Genomic DNA, 22112 nt, shown 5'->3' with positions numbered 1-22112 from the left:
GACAAGAAGAAGATGCCCTGAGAAAATTTATCATTTTCATCATTGTTTTCATCACCTCAGCATACTCATCTGACAGGGTGGAGCATAGGACAGACTGATGAATAATGCAATGGTAAGAGATTAGCTCAGGATTGTCCTCTTTCATTCTTGCTACAGCTCCTTTCTCTCTCCCCATCATGGCAGGGGCTCCATCTGTGGTTATTGAAACCACTTGGTTTGACACTCTTCCTCACTTTGTTAACATTTTCTTAATGGCCAGGTAGATATACTCGCCTCTTGTAGTGCTCTGAAGGGAAGTTACACCTAACAGGTCTTCACAGAACTCTTTCTTATCGTTGTTGAAGAACCTTACATAAACTAACAGCTGAGCATTGTCAGACATCAGTGGACTCATCTACAGCCAAGCCTACACATGGTGTCTTATGAATGGCTTCTTCCAGCTGGGATAGCACATCCTGAGCTAATATTTCACTTCTCTTTGTGGCTGTTGATGCTGACATAGGTATTTGCTTTATTTTGTCACAAAGCTCTTCTTTCTGTTTACCCTCAAGTAATGTTTCTGCTACTGCACTCATGCACTCTTTGACAACACCTGCATCTGTAAAGGGCTTTTTTTGTTGACCTAAAACCCAAGCAACTGAGGGAACATTCATGAGCACGTTGTTGGGCGGTGAAAGAATGGGTTAAGATCCTGGTGGATTGATCGTATTGGGCTCTGAGACTGCTAATTTTCTGGGACCTGAGTTCAGACTTGGGTGGGTATGATTGTTCAAAGGCTTTGTGCTTTGTCTCCTAGTGGCGTTTGACATTGCCACTTTTAATAAGTGCCATGGTTTCTGAACATATGAGACACACTGGTTTCATGCTTGCGGCCGGAAGAATGAACATGTATGCGTCGGTCCATTCAGTCTTGAAAGTTCTATTTTCGGTGTCTACTTTTCTCATTTTTGAAAGCGCCATAGTTGTTTTACCTCTTGTGACTCCAACTCACGTCTTGTCTCCCTGTATCATTAATTGTCTCGCTTGTCATTCGCCTCTTTCCTCTGTCTGTGTCTGCATTCAGAGTTGCGATCGCCTTGAATGCACAGATTTGATTGGCTAAGTAGCGTCACGTGGGTGGCTTAACTCGCACACGATTGGTTTGTATGTTCCTTGGTCTATTAATACGGTGCTGTAAAGTTTAGAGTAAAGCTGTAATGTCACCGCTTAAAATTGAATCGCCCTGTCAAAATTAAAAGTAATTTAATATTATAATTATAGGTTCGGGTCCGTATGGGATGGCGGCTGGGTCCGGACTCAGACCGCGGTCCGCCTGTTAGTGACCCCTGATCTAGCACCATAAAATATTTCCCCACAAACTCAAATGACAGGCTTCATTTGACTTCTCAACTGAACATAAAATAGAATATAAATAAACATTTTTTTGATGTTTTTTTTTTTCCACCGGTGCAGTGGATTTAAGTAAAGAGCTATGATGGTGCTGCAAATGGCTTTGCATAGTAGCGTTAGCCGCTGTGTACGGCATTATTTTTTTACAATGCTTACCGATGGTTTGTGGTTTCGCCGTTTATATTTTCCGCCGGGTACCCAAAATGATTTAAAAGTGTCTGGGGCATCTACTATGGTAATTTCGTCAGACGCCGACATGCTTACAGCAGCTGATTTGCAGCGCCTTCGCGAGACCGCTTTTCACTCCGATGAGAAATCTCGTCATGTTGTAATGACACGAGAGAACCAGCTACTGGTTATCAATATCTATAAAACTAAGTTACAAAATATTACAAATGAATATCACTAAGTAAATGCCACACCCTTGTAGACAAAGACAATCAAAAAAAGGAAAGCAATTAACTTTTATTTATATCCATGATGGTTAAAAATATTTAGTAAATATTTTCAAATGATTTCAGAAGTCGTCACATATACGGCACATCTTGTGCACATTACTACAGAAATATGTAAAATCTAAAGTAGTGAGATAAAGAAACAAATTATGCATATTCAGCTTATATTTCTATTTTATATTTAGGGAGGGGAGTCAAAGTGAACAATGCAACACAGAAATTTTCATTAAATCATTTTGGGGAATCGTCAGGGTTGTATATATTTTTGTTAGGACACTTTTACGTAGCAGTTTCCTAACCATTTATCTCAGCTTAAGCTGCATCTGCTTTTCTACAAAATATTTTAAAAAAAGCAATTTACCAATGCATACATAGATGTAACAAGCTAAAAAAAATACATTACAAAATTTAGGACAATTTTGTCAAATGAGATTGAAACATCTGATGCACAGTTTAAGGCATTATTAAGAAATAACTAAATTAAAAGCTATTTAATACAAGAAGGCAGTGAACAATACAATTGATTGATGTTGGCATGATTTATAAAAAGCATTGCTATGTGGATGCTGCTTTTTATAGAGAATGACAGGACAACTTAAAACAATACAGTATGCTGTCCAGTGCACTATGGAGTTGTCACTGCAGGGCCTGAGTAGTATTAAGATGTTTGGTTCAGTGCAGCATGATCCATTTTGCCTGTCAGTGCATAGACTTAGCCCATTAAGCCTGATTGGAGGTTTAACGCAACAGCACCACAGCAACCAGGGAGGCCAAAATGTTGGCTAGCACCACCGTTCCGCTCACCCAAATGTGAGAAGCCCCTCCAATCACCTGGGCATCAGGCACATTGCTTGTGATGAAGTCAGTGTAGCTGGACAGCTTGGTATAGATGCCAGGTCGGTTGGGCTGGGCACAACCATGCCCAAAGCTCACCACTCCAGCTTGCACCCAAGTATTATTTATCACTTGGCACACGAGAGGTCCGCCTGAATCCCCCTGAGAAAAAACAGCAGGAAAGTGCTTCAGACACGCAAGTGTCACCTTATGGAATTCAGGAGGTTCCAAAGCCAATATTATTGCGGGACATGGAAACACTAATCTGACAGGCTGTTCCCCTGGTTTCCTCTGCTAGCAGAGCAACACAACCCAAAACCATCTAAATAAAATATCAGAAACCTGCTGTCACTCCAAATAACAGAAATGCAGAAAGTATTCTGAAGTGGCTGGCCACAACCAAATTGACCCACGTTTCACCATTTCTAAATACAAGCAGCAACGACATAGCAGCCACAGAGTTGGGCTGCCATTACTTATTTGTCCACTTATCTCCCCACCCTTGCGATGGTCTTCTGGCTTACTTTCTTTGTGTATTTGTACATAAATGGGGGGCTACAAGTGACGTCAAACTGTACAATCCACAACTGCCTGAGCTGTTTCGCCACCTTCAGGTCGAGTGTGGCATTGTCGGCTGTAACAAGTGTTCGTGACAAAGGAATAGGATTCTGTAGGACTCACAAACAGTGTTCCAGAGAGGAGAGATTAAGTTTAATCTGCTAAACTCTGCCAACAACGGTTACAGAATTTTTCAAGAGCTGATTGCCGAGAAGAACCTTATCAGCATCAGAAGTATTCTTATGTTTAATAAACATATCAGACTCTAAACTGCAAAAACTACCACCACACCAACATTGCCTACATCTTTTTTAACCTTGTTTATGCAGAATATCTCCTCTATCGAAATATGCACCAATTTCCATTAGTAAGTCTGTGAGATTCAGCATCTTATGTTACCATCAAACGCTGGCAGAAATTTGCATTATGAATCCATTCCTTTCAGCTGTTCTATAGTACTTCTTAAGTAGGTGGTTGGAAATTTTCAAGTTCAGAATTATCAGGAATGCATCAATACATTGCAATGTGCCATACTACTGATAGTGAATAATATTAGAGCCGTCACAATTACTCAAACTCGATTATTAAAAGGCATCTATTAAAATTTTCCTTCTCAATTATTCAGAAATATACTGCATTGCAAAACTTAAATATCACTACAGCATGACTGCAATGGAAATACATCATAAAAGACGATATTCAGGTTTGACAGACTCACCCAGTAGTTCGAGGTTAGCCATAGATATGTGCCATTTACCCTCTCTGAGTAGGCTAGCCTGCCTTATAACCAGTTTCACTTATACCATTTTAATTTACTTTCTACAATTTCTGTACATCAAAATGAAGGTTAGCCCCACTGCTTAGCCGCATCATTTTACATAATACAGTACATATAATCAATTAGAATTATTTTTGTGAATGCACTGTGCGTTCTGAACGATACTGTAATTTACTTTAAAACACATTCATTTATATAAAATAAAATGGCACATCAATAAATCCATATGTTTGGATGTTTAGTCTGCAGGATGAAATAAAATCTTATGGTAATCAGATAAAAGAACATTTACAACAGAAAAAGCTGCAAAATGGGTCTAATTTGACAGGAATACAACCGGAAGTTAAGAGGTGCTGCACTAATATTTCTGTTTTATTAAAGGCAGCATTTAAACATAAATTAGTCACATCAGCATGATCTGAAAAAAAGCATAGCTTACCTGACAAGAGTCTTTGCCACCCTGTTGATAGCCAGCACAGATCATGTCTGACAGAATAGACACAGGGCTACCTGTCCCAATCTGGTACATTGCTTGGCAGGAATTTTGATCAATGATGGGCACTCCCACTTGCTGTAGGATCCCCGCACCACTAAGGGAAACTGGAGGAAGAGTAGGGGGGGAAAAAAAAAAAAACTTTGAAAGATAGGCAAGTAAACAAGATCACCAAATGCTGAGCAACCTAGTGAAAACCATTCTTACTTGATGAGCAAAAGATTTATAACAATGTATCTGGGTTAATGACAGAAACATTAACAAAGAACCTTATTCAGAAAATCTTAAGTAAAATAATAATTTCCATTGGCATGATTTGCATTTATAATTGTACAATTTAAAAATTTCAACACCCAGCCTTGCTTCACTATCCAGCATAACATCACAGTTAGCATGGATCTTATTCAAGGAACATGAGAAAACCAACAAAACAAGTTCCTTAAAGAAAAAGAAAAAAAAAACAGGTGGCCCGAAGGTAGAAAGAAGCGCTTTGATGCGACAACAAGCAAAAGAATGCAGGGCTGGGTAAATGGGGTAAAATTTTCAGGACGTAGAAACATTTTCAGGACAAATAAGCTACTGTGAAGAGCAAAAACAATGAATAGAACATCTAAGGATCTTATATGTAAGTAATATTTGTTGGGGGGACGGGACGGGACGGACAGAACTCGCACACAAAAACTTTTGGTTCGCAAAAGACTTGCTTTAAAAAAAAAAAAAAAAAAACACAAACACATACTCAGCAAAACTACTGCAAATCTCATATATAAAGTTTTGCTTTTGACCACCAAGGAGACTACAACAAATTAATATACCTTAAGAACATCTTAAGAATGTTGTCTGACTCATTGCGTCATTCATTACACAGAATTGACGGGGTGGTATACGGAAACTTATTCGGTAGGCTGACAAACAACCACAGCTCATTATCATAGCATGCTACATTTTTTACTTAAATTTACTTCACATAGAAGGAGCACTTGAATAAACGGCCAAAATAGTTAACCAAAACTTATGAACATAGAAGCGAACGTGCTTTATGTATAATTATGAAAATACCTTCATTTGAGATCAATGGCAAGAAAGTACAGAAAAGAACAATTCCAAAATGGCTTGAATATCATTTTAAAAATGCAACCAAAATCACTGTTATACAGGCAGTCCTCAGTGAATGATTTCTTTGTAGCCTAAGTCAGGCCAAGTCGAATTTGTAGGTAAAGTTGGAACAGTAACATATACATTAATACAGTAATAATAAAAGTAACTGTCACTTTTTAACCGATATTCAAAGATGTGAAAAATTCATATTCAAACAATAATCCATTCTAATTTTAAAGTGTCCCTGTAGCCTATAATGCGCATTTGACAGTTTGTTGTAATTTTATTGTTTACCGTCTACAGAGCCTATTTTTTAATAGTTTTGTGTTTCCTAGCAATACTTCTGTGAATCTTCTTTCAATGTTTGTAATACAGCTGGAAAACTACATAAACTTGATTTCTGGAAAAAAAAAGTGACAGCTATACTACATAAAGTCCATGAACCGCTGAGGCTGCGCAATGTCACAAAGTAGTGCATGTATTCGTTATTACGGATCATTGTATTTTACCAAAATATTTAGTATAAGAAAATTTAAGGGAGTCTGTTCGTAAGTAGGGTTTGTTTGTAAGTAGGAGTTGTCCATAAGTAGGACATTCTTAACCCAGGGACTACCTATATATTTATCCCTTTATCTCTTTACGCTTGGCCAAAGATTTACATAGTGTATTACATATGTACTATACGTGAAGTACTAGCTTTGGGAGAGTATTGACATTAGATAGAACTTGTCATGATGATGATCTGCAAGCAATCCGGATTGGCATTTAATTAAATACCTATCTGTATGCACTAAGGATTTTATCCCTTCCAACCATTCCCAGGCCAGTTTGTTTTGGTCTGAAACACGAGAGTTGTTGATGACTCACACTCACATTACAACAGGTGCGTCAGCAATATGCATCCCAAAGCATGATTCTCATTGGCTGCCAGCGGCCATGAAACATGACCATCAAACATATTGAATGCAGCTGGTCACACAGGTGAAACCAAGGGAAAAATTACTCCATTACTGAGGGTATTGAATTTCATAAAATCATCAAAGCTGTTTTCTTGTCCAGCCTTGTATTTCACAGAAAAAAGTAACAGAAATGTAATCAAACTGGTTCACCACTACCTGAACTAGCATGCATGATTAAAGTGTGATATCAGCACAGATATCAGCACAAAAATAACTTTAGATACTGATAAAAATCAGAAACTGGTTACAAATACCCAGTAGATCAGATCCCTGACTCTAAAGTCAGTAACACTCCAGATTAACCACGCTATCCCCGGTAATGCAACCTTGAGCAACCCAATATCTGACAAACAAAAAATATAAGAACAGAAAACTGATACCTTAGTTTAATTTCTTGTTCATTTTGTTGCGTTTACTGCCTTTCACAGACCATTCCCCACAGACCTGATGTAAATCTAGCATGAAGGTCATCAACTCACCACCCTCCTGAGTATTGCCCCAGCCGGTGACATAGCAGAGCATTCCATCAGGGAACAGGGTGCTGGCAGAAGGCAGGCAGATTGGCTGAATGTAGTCTGACCAGGTGACTGGGCTATCTAGCTGCACCAGAGCCAGGTCTTTGCCGTGATCGGTATCTGTATATCCATTCAGAATCACCACGTTAGCCACACTCTTTTGCTGTTCATACTGGTTATTGCCATTGAGATAGTACCGGCCCAGGTAAAGCAGATAAATTGATGGAGTTATTGGCCTAAAGAAAAGTAGCAGAAACAAGAATTGAAAAAGTTTTGTGTCAAAAAAACAACCCATGCAGTAGTATGGCATGGAACTACGTTCACTTACTGTGTGAAGCAATGTGCCGCAGACAAAACCCAGTATTCGGAGATGATGGAACCTCCACAAATATGACCATCTACGTTGGTCTGAATATCTACTTGCCATGGCCAAGCACCATCCAGTGCATTAGTTCCTCCAACAATCCTGTTATTTATGGGAGGCTGACCACACACTTAAAATTTGTAAGAAAAATGCGTTAATACAGGAAACTACATTAAACACGAAAATGGACTAATAACTATTAAAATGTTAATGAAGATTACCTTGAGCTTCACATGTCCAAAAACCTGTTAGAGATCGCAAAGTTTTAAAATGATTGTATATAGTGAAAGTGGAAACGTTATCAAAAGGCAAAACGTGATTATTATGGCTACAACAACTGGCTTTAACATTCACAGCACCACAGAAGAATGATGCCGTTAGCAGTAAATTTAATAAAACTAGACGATACGTGCGAAATACAAAACAAAGACTCACCTAGCATGACCAGGTGTATAATCACTAGAAAATCCGAATCCACCATCCTTTCAAGACAGATAATATATTACACAAAGAAAAATACAAAAAGGCTAATATATTAAAATAGTCACCGATATCTTTCATACACGTGTCGCTTTTACTTTATGTAAAATAACTAGACCTGTTTAAACAAAGCCGAAAATAATTTTAAAAGATTAAGAATATAGATAGGAATTACCTCATCAAAGTCACTTTTCAACGTTTGTCACGAAAAACTCCCGATACACCTTGAATAACTTACGTTTCTTTCTAAAGCAGCTTGGTTTGATGATATCCAGACGCCTCCAAACAAGGAATTTAAACAAACCGGTTTGCCGATTAAAAATCCAGACCAAAAAAAGAGAACAAAACGCATCTGTCTAAATCTGTTATATGTAAGACTATCTTTTCTTCATTCGATTATAACTGCTTTCTTCCCCGTTTCGATCACAAAATACAACTATAGCAAATGCAAAGGGATAGAACGGAAGGCAAGTGGCGAGCGTTACCTCACGTGCAGCTACCTGAGAAGCGCAGCCAATCATAAGCTCGGCAATCCATTACGCTCACCTATACAGGTTAGAGCGGAACAGAAAACGAATCTAAAACCTGTTAAAATCTGGATTAACAGATTTGTTCACTGCGTGATTATTTCGTGCAATTCTTAATTTTTAAATAACTGAAAAAGTTCAAGATTCTGAGTATTTCATTCCCTTAAATAAGTTCCGCCTCTCGCGCCACCTGATTGTACTATGGTAGACACCTCGAAGAAGGTTACAGAAACCCGAACTGGCAGCACAATCTAATATCATTCATCAGGGATAACAGAAACTACAGAGGGCCTTGTACTTATATTTGAAATTAAAAGATACTGGGTAAGGCAGAGTTGAAGAACAGACTAAAAGATAAAAAATGTATTATGTCAATTTATATAAAACATGTACCCTGAGCTATAGGACCTTCAAGAAAGTTACTGTGCCTGCCTCTTACCACAAATCCTGAAAAACGGGGTGGGTCTGTTTACACAAGTACCAGGTTTCTATGAGGTATAGTTAGCATCACTTACTACATTCATTTCTGTTAAAAGTTCCACACATTAGGCAAGCACTTTAAGCCTTGTACTCATTACATGTGTTGTGGACATGCACTGTACTCTTCACAAACAAAAATACCTCAAAGATCTCAAGCAGACAATCATGAAAAAAAAGTCGGGGAGACAATTTTTGAATATCGCTATTCTTATTTATTAAAAAAAAAAAATTCAAGCTACGGAAAACATTTTACAACAAATGGAAGCCAACAATATAACAATAAATGGAAATCAGGTAACATTTACATGTTATAAACACATGTTCAATTTCTTTAGTCCACTTTCTCCTGCACTTGTCCTATTTCTTAGAGAACTTTGGCTGCTTGTGTTTCGGTGGAGCCCATTTTAGACAAACTGTGTCGACTGGAGAAAAAACAAAAGTTTAACAGAGACACTTTGAATGCAACTGGAAAAACCCAGCAGAAGTCAAAAACATCTTGAACCCCCTTAAAGCACAAACCCAGCATACAAAAACGAATGCCAATGTATAAATGTTGATAATTATATGAAGACAGGCACTGATATTTGTCAAGCTTTTTACCTGTAATTGGTGGCTTCTTGTACTGGGCACTCTTGAGGTGTTCCTCAACCAGTTTCGGTGTCACACATATGACATGCTGCCCCTTCCAATATTTCACCATGTTTAGTGACTGTAGCGTACTGATGATGTCACTCTGCGTAATGCTGGTCATCTGACTAAAGGAATGCAGAATGAAGCAAGAAGCAAAGACAACAGAGGCCATCACTTTCACTTGATAATGCGAAGGAAGGCGAATAATTGATAAAATGCAAAACCACAATTAACAGATTAAGATACAGACAGTGATGTTACCCTCATACGTGCATACCTGAGGTCCTTGATGGACAATGTCCCCCGGAAATCTCTGAGGATCTCCAACAGCACCCAAGACCAGTAACTGCGATAACTCAACTTCCCAAGGTCTGAAAGGGGCTTTTCTGGAGAGCCAACTGTGTTTTCCAGCTTAGAAAGTTCATAACCTAGAGGAAAAGAGAATTGTGGGAAGAATATTATCTACAGTACAGCAAGGAGAAAAGTTTTTGGTGCACACAGACACACACAATTTTGGTAATTAAGCAAGTGGTAGTTATACACTGCTCAAAAAATTAAAAGAACACTTTGAAAACACATCAGATCTCAATGAGAAAAAAATCTATACTGATATGGACTGGGTAATGTGTTAGGAACGAAAGGATGCCACATCGTTTGATAGAAATGAAAATTATCAACTGAAGAGGGCTGAATTCAAAGACACCCTGAAAATCAAAGTGAAAAAACTATGTGGCAGGCTAGTCCATATAGTACCAAATAGTTTGTATGGCCCCCACATGCTTGTATGCATGCCTGACAACATCGGGGCATGCTCCTAATGAGACGACGGATGGTGTCCTGGGGAGATCTCTTCCCAAATCTGGACCAGGGCATCACTGAGCTCCTGGACAGTCTAAGGTGCAACCTGGTGTTGTGTGCTGGACCGAAACATAATGTCCTCTGTTCTATTGGATTTAAGTCAGGAGAGCGTGGGAGCCAGTCAATGGTATCAATTCCTTCATCCTCCAGGAACTGCCTGCATACTCATGCCACATAAGGCCAGGCATTGTCGTGCACCAGGAGGAACCCAGGACCCACTGCACCAGCATAGGGTCTGACAATGGGTCCAAGGATTTCATCCTGATACCTAATGGCAGTCAAGGTGCCGCTGTCAAGCCTGTAGAGGTCTGTGCGTCCCTCCATGGATATGCCTCCCCTGACCATCACTGACCCACCACCAAACCGGTCATGTTGAATAATATTACAGGCAGCATAACGATCTCAACGGCTTCTCCAGACCCTTTCACGTCTGTCACATGTGCTCAGGGTGAACCTGCTCTCATCTGTGTCAAGCACAGGACGCCAGTGGCGGACCTGCCAATTCTGGTATTGTAGGGCAAATTCCAGTCGAGCTCCATGGTTCCAGGGAAGTGAGCACAGGGCCCACTAGAGGATATCAGACCCTCAGGCCACCCTCACAAAGTCCATTTCTGATTGTTTGGTCAGAGACATTCACACGAGTGGCCTGCTGGAGGCCATTTTGTAGGGCTTTAGTATGGAGTCACATCAAAGTCAAAGGTCACACATGTAAACATGCCACTCACGAGCGCAAAAGTGAAACTCGCGAGCACAGGACGAAGAGCTGCGTGTGCGTTCATCATAATATCACCTTCTCTAATTCATTTTTCTCCTCCCAATGTTATGGTGGGTTTGCACGCAAAGGGCATTAACTTCGGGTGCTCTCTGCGCTTGAGGGAAATTTCTGCGCTCGCGTTCTGCCGGGGGTGGGGTTTTGACAGTTTGGGGGCGGAGTCATGCCATTTCTGACGAACGCTAGGGATGTCCCGATCCGATATTGATATCGTAAATAGGTCCGATATCAGCCCAAAAAAACTATCGGATTATATCGGACTGCGTTAAAAATCTCCGATATAAGCAGTCCGTTCCGCTCTAAACGCCGTTACAGCTATTCTATACAGCAGCGTCCAGATCCAGCATGCAAAGCTCATGTGATCACAACACTGCTTGCTAGCGAAGTAGCAAAGAAAAAGACCGGTCGGCCGTGTGGCAGTATTTTTCATTAAAGTCCGAAAAAGACAGTGTGGCTCAGTGCAACACTTGTCATGCACAAGTTTCCCGTGGTGGAACAGAACCGGGAAAGTTTAATGCGTCCAACCTCATCGCGCATTTGAAGCAGCATCACAAAACTCTGCATGAGGACTTTCGCAAGACCACTGAGTTAAAGAAACAATCCTCTGGCAACTTCAAGCAACCAACGCTGCCTGAAACCCTCGCAAAGCGTGACAAATTCCCAAGAGATAGCAAAAAGGCTATCTCCACATCATGCTCGGACTGCAGAAAGTTGAGTTGGAGGAGTAGGAAGTGTAGTCATCCTTTTAGTTAGGTATTTGTTTTCTGCCCTGTATTAGAGTTATATTTATTTTGTTTGCACTATTTTTTGTGGATAGTAAATGCAACGATCTCATTCTTTCGGGCAGCGTGTGTGAAATTGAAACTTTGGACACTCAACCTTTAGCAGTTGGTCAATTAACAACTTTTTTTTTCTTATGTTCCTGCTCTCAGCTGTTCCTACCATTTGCTGACGGTAAAAAAATAAATAACTGAAGTGACCTTTAATTAGTATTTTGCACTTTTAAAAATATATTTTTGTTTATTTACTTAAGGTATTTTTCAGGGTCTTAATATTTATTCTTTAATTCTTTTTTATATATTCTTATGTAAAAGGTTCACATTTATGCAACCAATAGTTAATAAATTGGTCGTTTTTTTTCCATACTTACTGTTGCTGACTTTTGTTCTCAGTTTGATCTAGCCGTTCATACATTCCACACAATGAAATGGGTAAAAGTATTCATGATTTGTGCTGATTATTGTATCGGATTTGTATCGGTATCGGTTAGTACTAAAGGCTGCAACATCCCTAGCGAACGCTATTGGCGGATGAAGTATGGTTTATCTATAAGTATAACTTCACCGATTCTCAATGCCCCCTTGCCTGTTTCCCCATCAATATAAAACAAATACAGTTACAGAATGCAGCGACACACGTTACTGGGATGCTGAGGCAGACTTTAGCTTTGGCATCTCCATACGGTACAGTAACATTATCGTGTTAGGAGTTTTCATAGACAATACATAATTTCTACACCTCGTCATGCAACCACTTATGATGAGTATTACTAATGTAGTTGTAGCATTTTGTATCAAAGCTTTAAGTAGCTATTTGAACATTTCTGACAGCGAACGCTATTGGTGGATGAAGTCTATCTATGTCAGTATAACTGGCTGCACTCAGGTTCTCATCCCTGAGGAGGTTTGTCGTGTGGTGGGTGCGGCAAAGGACTGTACTCAGAGCAAGTTCCTTACCTCTTTATACTCTGATTAAAAAGTGTTCCTTTAATTTTTTGAACAATGTATTTATTCCTGCTAACCTGTGCAGGATAAGCAATAAGATGTATGGACAGACAGATGCACAGAGTATTTGTAAGCCATCAACTGCTTCTTAATATTCAAGTTCTGTGTCCCACATTTAGCTACAAAATGTGATTGTGCAGACAATTGACATTTTGTGGTCAAAGTGTGGTCTTGAAAAACACAATACAAAAGCCATATATGAATTTGACAGAACTCAGCATCAATCACTGGACTGTGGTCTATATTTCATCCCATGCTCACATCCCAGTGACAAAAAGTAAGAATACTGAGCAAAAGCAAGAGAACATTGTAATCAACTGTGAAAAATAAACCTCTGCTTCATGTAACAAAATATTCAAAACTGAATGTACTTACTGAAAGCAATTAAAAATTTTCCATATCCTCGGCGTTGGTAAGGTGGTAGTGTGAGGATACAAGCCACATTGTTTCCATCTGGAGATTCCTTCTCCTAGTGATTGAAATCACAAAAACTGACACCAGTGAGTATTAACAATTCAAAGGAGAGGATTACATTTTGACAACACTCAAGGGGAACAACCACTTAATGAGTGACATACTGTTTCAGGACCACTCAAGGGGGCAGAATTATATAGTTTTATATTATTATTAATTATAAAAATATATATATATATATATATATATATATATATAAAAATATAAATATAAACAAACTGTAGTTTAGCCTTAATACTTAAACAGCTCAGAGCATGTTTACTGAATCCGTCTATAGAGAAAGTATGTAATATGATGCGTATACTACCTTGGAAAAATAGCCCACAATATGGGCTCCGTTCCTGTCAACTTCAGTCAAAATATAGAACACAAAAGGCTCCACATCAAAATACAAGGTCTTGTGATCCAGGAAGAGTTTTGCCAGTAGACACAAATTCTGACAGTATATCTGCAGCAAAAGAAAAAAAAAGATACAAATGCAAGTAATGATTAAAAATTAAACTAAGATATATACTTTATTGATCCCAGAGGAAAGTTCTTTTGAATTAAGCGACAAGGTACATAAAGTGCACAGAAACATATATATTGTGCAAAACAATGAAACTGTGGCTAAAATTAAAACATTCCCATTATTAGTATTCATATAACTAAGCATAACAGTACACATTTTTTGTACATTTTAGCACAATTATGTATTATAATTTCATTCAGAAGCAATAGCAACATCTCTTAATCGAGCTTTTCTAATCAAACTGCCTCCCATCAATTTTTCTAGTAACCCAGCTTCTTCCCCTAACCTTTTATTGGGAAGACTGCTTATTTTCCGAATTCTCCAATTATTATCCAAATAATTAATACATCATTCACACATTTTGTTTCCTGGCCGACCCTTATACACAACTCCCTGTGCTATAATGTTTGTACCTAAATGAAGGCAAGAAAAAGCCTGATCTTAATTTAGCTGACTAGCGATGTAACAATTGGTATTGATAAAGCACATAGTCCAGCCCTATAGTATGCTAACAACATTTTTCAAAATCAGTACAAAATACCCTGCCTTGTGTTGTGATGTCATTCAATGCCGGTACCAGTTTTTATGCAAATGGAAACCAACACCTTGCAGTACCGTACTTTCTGTTTTCCAAGAAAGTACTTGGTGAAGTGGAAAAGCACTCTGTGTGTCTAAATACATGTAGCTGCCTAGCAATGTTTGTGTTGGCAGAATGCATATTTTGTACATGCTTTCTCTTCTTCACATTTCCCCAATGCACCCTTCAGGTCTTAATTAACCTAGAGAGACCACATACAGCATGATCAGGCTGGTATCAAATCTAGAATGTATGAATTGAAATGTTATATTATGGATCCTTAGGCTTCTAATCACCCTCTGTGGCATGAAAACCTGCCATGTAACAGCTGCATGGTGAATGGTATCTTTGCTTATCAATACGAGTCATCCGCCAGGTTACCTCACCTGGGCTTCTGGGTTAGAAGACAATGCAAACTGATTAGGTAAGTATAAAAAAACTAGAATGAATGAATGAATAAGTTAAATTAACATGTAATTGTATGTAAGAATAATGGACACCTACTCAATACATTTGTCCTCTCAAAGACCCCTAGAAGATAAATAAATGATACCCTTAATGTAAAATGAAATTTTTAATAAAGACCTAAATTCTCCATACAACTTGAGAAGTAATTATTGTTTAATCAAATATTTGTAATATATTGTTAATACTGTTTGTTACTGTTACAACAAAAACTTCATTATTAGCCAATTCCTGATTGGAATCCAAACTATATACGGCAAAGATAAATTACTCATCATTCATCAAAATACATGTTGACAAACACACATACTGTCACGTTTCACCCTCCAGTGGTATTGTTTGAGAACACTTGAAAAGTAAACAATGCATCACCAAAACAAATTTAGTATAACTAACACACACACACACAGGTTTGTAAGTATATCTTTGTGGGGACTCTCCATTCATTTCTATAGGGAAAACTGTAATCCCAACATGACAACTTTATCCCCAACCTAGCCCTAACCTTAACCAAACAAAATACAAGATTTTTTAAGTTTTTTGATGGCATTCACAGATCTTTGTTGGACCCCACAAAATGGTCCCCAAATCATCAAATTCCACTGGAAAAACTCAAATGTAATTAATCAAGGACTTTGCCTTATACAATGTATAGATTTATACAAAGAATGACATTCATTATAGGCAAAAAAGAAAATGGTAATAAGAAAAATTGGAAAAACTACCCCATTGGGCTGAATAATTACATCAAAAAAAAAAAAAACTCATTTTCTATTAGTGGACTAAATGTCAATATACAAATAACAAATACAACAGTAGATGGCGTAAATCATCTGCCTCTTGGTTGTATACTTCAAACATAATCAAGTTAATGTTGTTTTAGCAATAGGACACCATATACGCAGTGATCACTGTTTTGGCGCTCACAAGTGCAGGGTCTCTATGGCAACCTTATTCATTGGCTCTTATGCTCCTGCATCTTACTTCAGTACAGCTTCATTGCACTGGCTGACAGTGAAGTTTAGCGTTGATTTAATTTTATGGTTTATGTTTAAAGTGTTGAATGGGCTAGCCCTAGATTGAGTGAGCTTATTCTCCCATATTGTCCAAGTCAAGCATTAAGGTCTTCTGACAAGCTTTTTGTCCCAAAATGACACTTGTGGCAAAAAGGGGACCACAGTTTCTCTATGGTAGGGTCGAGATTGTGAAACAGCTTGTCGCTACATGCTCAAGCAGCACCCTCCACTGAATGTTATAAATCTAGAGTTTTCTGTATTTGTGTTCCTGTGTGATTTGAAAGTTTTTCTTTTAATTTTTCTATTTTTTGTTTCAACTTTATTGGTTTTATACACACACACACACACACACACACACAGGGTATACATATCCTTATGGGGACCGCTCATTCATTTCAATGGGAAAAATGCTAACGCTAACTATGACAACCTTAACCCCTACCCTGCCCTAACCATAAGTAACCTAACAAAATACAAGAGTTTTTGCATTTTTAGTTTTTTCATAGCAGTCACTGATTTTTATAAAATAGAGTTTTTCCCTTATGGGGACCAGGAAACCGGTCCCCATAAGGGGAAAAAAATGGATATTTATCACGTTATGGGGACATTATGATCTGTACTTACACAACATAAATTCTAGGTAAAATCAGTATAGTAGTTGTACGTTAGTAGTACAGCACTGTGCATGTACTGTAGAAGTTTTTTCTCCCCCCCCTAAACAATATAAACCTATTAATACACATTATGGTATACTAAACAGCAAAATCCACCCCTCCCCTTCAGCCACTACTGAATCCTTTAGTAATGCAACAACCTATAACTAAACCTCTATTTAACAGATTACAGGAAGTGAAGACAAGTGGAAATGCAGAAACATTGAAGACGCTTGAAACATTTTTATATAAAAAAAGACTGCTATGATACTGATGAACATCATGTGAAAGATGATTCGCCACCAACCAGCGCTAGACAACAGAGTTAGGATGCTGGCCAGTGGATGTTTGAACAGACAGCATGCAGACACAACACGTTCAATCACACTTACGCACTTTGCACACCAATTTCATATTTGTATAACTTTGTTAGTTTTAAAGCATTTTTTTATATTTTTAAACCGTGATGTTCAAAACCACACTATCAAAAACAATGCAAGATGCGGGTTGACCATGCAACATTGGTTGCGATGCTGATAATAGTGGTAATTTAGAAGTCCTCAAAACAGCATCAAAAAAAGATGTGCCTTTACACAAATCAAAAGAATCCATAGCAATGATTCACTGGGAAATACCTGATACAGTGGTACCTCAGAACTCGAATTTAATCCGTTCAGAACTCCAGATCGAATCCTAAAAAGTTCGAGTTGTGATCAAATTTTCCCCATAAGAAATAATGGAAAACCAATTAATTGGTTCCCGGCCCCAAAAAATTACACCAAAATATGTTTTTTAAGCATTTAACAGTGTTCTTGCAGGTTTCAGTAAGTTAAATTTAAGACCTTTTAAGACCATTATGAGCAAAATTTAAGACCAACACGATGCATTACTAGAAACATTCAAATGATACCAGAAATTCTCATATTTTATGTCACTCATATCCTTAGCCCAACATCCACATATCATATGTGTTTACAAGGTTCACATGTGGGAGTGGTATTTTAAGGCTTAAACTATAAAAAAAAAGTTTATGTATACGGTCTTTCTATATCGCGGATTTTCACCTTTCGCTGATGGGTCTGGAACGTAACTTCCAGATCCAGAGCCATCAGCCAAAACACAACCAACGGATTAGTTTTACAGCGTTTTACTATTTTATTTTCTGCGGACAACGCTTTTTGGGAATTAATTTCCCAAAAAGGTAAGAATTTTAAGACTTGGGTAAATTAAATTAAAGACCTAGGATGAAAATCTGGGCATTTTTAAGACGTTTTAAGGCCTTAAATTTAACTTTCTGAATTTTATACTTTTTAAGGCTTTTTAAGAGCCCGCAGGAACCCTGATTTAAACACAAAATGAACTGGATAAAACAAGAGGAGCATATACTGTACTAAACACATCTAAGCACATTTATCAAAACAGTAATTTGTAAAGTAAGAAAATAAATGTATCTAAACAATGTGTCCTGCCCCGATCGTCTGCTCCTTTCATGTGCCACGCCCCTCGTTAACCTGTGTGATCAGCTGTGTCTGGTTGTTGTCATTAGTCCTCTGTATTTTGTCCGCGTTTCAGTTTGTTTCCCCAGTCCGGTCATTGTATTGTCCGTCGGCGTTTTGCCTGCCTTACCTGTAATTAAACCTGATTCCCCGATACCCTGACGTCTGCACCTTTGTCTCCGTTCCGTTTGTGCTCGGCACAACAATATTATTATAATTAAACATATTAATGGTTTATTATTAATATTAAAATAATGAATAAGAAATCGATTTTTAAATGTAATGTATTATATAATAATAATAATTACTGTTACTGTCTATCATTGTCTAAATGTATTTTTACTGTCTAAATATATGTATTCAGCTAGTGTAAACATGCACGATACTATCACAGCTAATGCGAGGCTGAGACTGAAGCATTACCCTTTGTTTCCGCTGAGAGACATACCGCATGACTCATTTCCCTGCGCGTACAAGTTCTTAGGTCGGCGTTCACGGTTTGACTTCTGAGATTCAGATCGAGCTCTAGGTAATTTTGTTTTCGAACTGGTTAAGAAATTCGAGTTCTAATGAGTTAGAGAACTGAGGTACCACTGTATATTTATGTTTCATGTAAGGTAACAGCTTACCTTGTGGTCCCGGCCATCAACCTCATAAACAGATATATTGCTTTTTCTGTAGATCTCCTTCCCTGGGGGCTGTCTCCACTGACACTGAGACTGATGAAAGGTGGGGGAAATGAACAGCAAGTGACAACTTTGTATTCAGGATGCTAAAAATTGCTTAATTCTACCCATCATGTTAGTGCAAGATTTTAAATACATTTTTACATAACGCCCTGCATTCACCTTAGATCTAGCAGTAGACAGACAGGATAGGACAGACTTAATTCCAGAGAGGGAAGCAGCAGCAATATCAAATACCATCCAATAGTGAAATTACAAGAACACAGACAAGCAACGCAGGATCAGAATGCAGGAAGACAGATACAATGTATATAATAAGGGTGGTGGGACTCAGATATGACAGAGAAAGACACAGTTCAGACTATAATCTACAGTGTGGAACAAACCAGGTGGTATCTGAAGGTCTTTTCGTATTTCATGTATTTGAGACAGTATTCGCATATCCACAGCTTGGGCTGCTTGCCATAGTCCTCAGGGAATGGGGAGAAGTACCAAGCGTCAATCTCAAAATTGCCGATCTGTATCTTATCCACATACTTGACTTTGGTGATCTAAGGAGACACATGGCGACATGACAGAACCAGACGCCTTATAAAGCACAGACATATCAGTCATAGCCGGATGACCTCAGCACAATATGGTTTTAACAGCGTTGTACAGTCTTGCACGTGCTACAAAAAAAAAAAATTGTGCGATAAATGAATTTACCCCAGTAGCACCTGTGTGATACCGTTTTGCATGTGAGACAGAGCTGCTTCTTTGTGCAAAGCGAGGTTTTAGGTGCTAGTTTATGTGTGAGGAGAACTGATGGAGCATTACTATTGTGCTTGGTACCTTGCAGTCTATTCTGTAATTAAAAGCGATGTCTCCGTCTGCGTGCAGTCCATACATCCAACACCAAATCCCACAATTCCTAGTGAACAATCTCCATTTCTTCAGTGACTCAAGTTAACTAGCTAGATATATAAATTGAGCAGTATTTTCCAGTGCTAAATCAAAACTCCAATCAAGCTCACAAGAAAAAAAACTCAAGAAGAACCACTACAAAATTAAATTAAGGGGGAAACGAGGGAAAATGTACAGATTTAATGCAGTAGATAAAAAGTTAGCCAAGGGAAATCTGTTATGTGAAGCAGCAGCTCTTGTTCTGTAGCTGGCCTAGGGAGGTTCCAGAAAAAATTAGAGTACACAGTCCTTATGCAGTGTACTCTAAAGAGTAACTTATGTAGCGTGTTTGTTTTTATCCTGTTTGTACTCTTAGAGATATAAAATGTGATATTTCAATCACATCTACTGGTCACACCTACTTACCGCCTCATGCTCTTTCTCAAGGGCAGCTGTTGTTGGATCCATCTCAGCGTATGTCTGAAGGACAAACCGATGCAATAAATCTCAATGAGAACCAAACTCAAATGGTGCATCAAATCAAATCTAGCTCACAGCCACAACACAAAGTATTGCATCACATCTAGGAATAAAAACAAATCAGCATCCCCTTGCATAAATGAAGGAAAATAGGTAAATATTATAAGGACCTTTTGGACGTGATTGATCTCATCATGCTTGCGTTTCTGGTTTCGGGTGATCTTCCGTTCCGGCTGCTCCCCCAGTTCCGCACCGCTGCACCCCTCCACACTTTTTCTCACGGCATCTTTCACGGTTTTGGTCAGGGCTAGGCGCGACTTGCCCACCCACTCATCCAACCTTCTGTTAACTAACATAAAAGTGTCAATGTTTGTGGTTAGGCGGGGAAGCGCACATTACGATAACTAAGGTATTTAGAAGGGATACTTACAGCCCACGTAATGGACATAGAACTCCTCTCGTCCCTCCTGCTCATTTAGCCTGGACTGGATAACTTCGGCCGAATCTGAGTCAAGGAAAGACACACTATGTTCGTTTCTGGAATCAGTCATAAACTAAGACGACAAAAGAAACCGATTAACACTAATCTGACCAACGATCAGCGATACAGGTTCATGAACCGAAGAATCAGACGTGACAGGTTTAGCTGACATGCTATCTCTGTAAACATGGGACTTTGCGCGTGGGAGCTCTGCCTTTCAGAGTTCGCCAGAGTATTTCCAAGCCTTTCTGTCGAAACTACCGATCACTTAACGCCCTGTGCTCTCACAAATAAATGTCAGGCTCACGGACTTTAACTGGATTTACCAGGAAAACGCACACGCCGCAACTGATATTCGTCTATCTAGCAAAAAAGTGTAAACACATCCAAGCAGGCATCTGTGCGTCCATTCCCAAATCGCAGAGAGCGCAATTACAAGAAATGGTTAACTAAACACCACACGTAAATATACTATTTAATATTTTATTTAATAAGGGAAGACTCACGCCAAGTTTTATCAGCCCGCTGACACAAATACGTTTCGCCGATCTCCACGGAGACTTCCTGCTCCCTGCCGCCGACCAGGCCGCTCCCCTCCAGGGCGCGCTGTTTGTTCAAGACCATGGCTCCCCGCTCCCGGTCCACAGCCTCTGCCTCGTCGTCCTCCCCACCACTACCGTTAGACGAGCACGGCGCCCGAGTCCCGGACTCAAAATCCGAGCGGTCGCTGGAAGATGGCCTCGTCAGCTTCGTCTCGATGTCCATTTGGTCTTCGGGACCGCAGCTGTTGTTAGCGCTGCTGCCGCCACTCCCGTTTGCGCCGCTGCCGCCGTAGGCCGTCCTGCAGTCAGATGACATGGACACAGCGATGGCGGCCATCTTGAACGTTTTCTTTAAACTGTGCGCAGCACAAATGCTCGCCTGCTATATATGTGGCGGCCCAGTGTCTGACCGGGTAGTAAACCTTTATCTCAAAGAAAAAATATCAAAAACGTCATGAAAAATGACGATGCCTGCTTAAACTTTCTGTTTCAGTGATAACTTTTCCCAATATCTATAGCTTCAGCAGGAGATAAAATGCGCCAGTGCACATAACAATAGGCATGCACTTTACACATGGAACCGCCGCTAGGGGACTCGCTTTAATATTCTAATCATACACCTTTTAACCCTTTGTCTTGGTCGCGTTGATTATGTTTTAAATAAAGTGTAATAGGCGTAAAATGTAATCGTTGAGGCCCCACCATTAGTATTATTATTGTAGTATTATTAATACGACCATTGGTATTATTATTGTTTATATAACAATAATAATACTAATGGTGGGGCCTCAACAATTACATTTTACGCCTCAGATGCATGCATTTTTAGAACCTAAAAATTAACTAACAAAAAAGCTAATACAATTATCAAC

At 39.0% G+C, this 22112-nt stretch overlaps 2 protein-coding genes across 3 annotated transcripts; both read right to left on the bottom strand.

Annotated features, from left to right (window-relative positions):
* Positions 1–1834: 1834 nt before the first annotated feature.
* LOC111838787 (serine protease 33-like) lies at positions 1835–8420 on the bottom strand. Of its 2 annotated transcripts, none has more exons than XM_023802099.2 (7): positions 8162–8420; positions 7879–7925; positions 7665–7688; positions 7408–7573; positions 7044–7315; positions 4454–4614; positions 1835–2840 (listed from the first exon to the last, which is right to left on the bottom strand). In XM_023802099.2, exons 2-7 carry the CDS (start codon positions 7922–7924, stop codon positions 2583–2585), a joined length of 927 nt encoding a protein of 308 aa, XP_023657867.2. In that variant the 5' UTR covers position 7925; positions 8162–8420; the 3' UTR covers positions 1835–2582. The 2 variants fall into 2 exon arrangements, with proteins under 2 accessions (XP_023657867.2, XP_023657866.2); XM_023802098.2 differs by having other exon boundaries at positions 8099–8419.
* A 714-nt stretch (positions 8421–9134) lies between these two features.
* On the bottom strand, positions 9135–21832 carry kat8 (K(lysine) acetyltransferase 8). Its single transcript, XM_023802096.2, has 11 exons — positions 21205–21832; positions 20648–20722; positions 20388–20566; positions 20164–20217; positions 19239–19403; positions 18796–18885; positions 13756–13896; positions 13350–13443; positions 9838–9988; positions 9531–9685; positions 9135–9352 (listed from the first exon to the last, which is right to left on the bottom strand). The coding sequence occupies exons 1-11, from the start codon at positions 21575–21577 to the stop codon at positions 9288–9290; spliced, it is 1542 nt and encodes a 513-aa protein (XP_023657864.1). The 5' UTR covers positions 21578–21832; the 3' UTR covers positions 9135–9287.
* Positions 21833–22112: the final 280 nt, after the last annotated feature.

The sequence above is a fragment of the Paramormyrops kingsleyae genome, chromosome 5, assembly GCF_048594095.1.
Source record: "Paramormyrops kingsleyae isolate MSU_618 chromosome 5, PKINGS_0.4, whole genome shotgun sequence".
In the NCBI taxonomy this organism is placed as follows: Eukaryota; Metazoa; Chordata; class Actinopteri; order Osteoglossiformes; family Mormyridae; genus Paramormyrops; species Paramormyrops kingsleyae.
Note: the sequence above shows the minus strand (reverse complement) of the source record. Positions and strands in the feature narration are given on the sequence as shown.

Bases quoted from the DNA above. Each gene is read 5' to 3' on its own strand.
- LOC111838787 (XM_023802098.2), bottom strand. The intron at 7,574-7,664 runs GTAATCTTCATT...ACAAATTTTAAG, and splicing joins TTGGACATGTGAAGCTCAAG to TGTGTGGTCAGCCTCCCATA. The intron at 7,316-7,407 runs GTAAGTGAACGT...ACTTTTCTTTAG, and splicing joins GCGGCACATTGCTTCACACA to GCCAATAACTCCATCAATTT.
- kat8 (XM_023802096.2), bottom strand. From the start codon at position 21,577: ATGGCCGCCATCGCTGTGTCCATGTCATCTGACTGCAGGACGGCCTAC. The intron at 13,897-18,795 runs GTAAGCTGTTAC...CTTTTGCTGCAG, and splicing joins TTGATGGCCGGGACCACAAG to ATATACTGTCAGAATTTGTG. The intron at 9,989-13,349 runs GTAAGTACATTC...CTTTTCCTCTAG, and splicing joins AAAATTTTTAATTGCTTTCA to GTTATGAACTTTCTAAGCTG.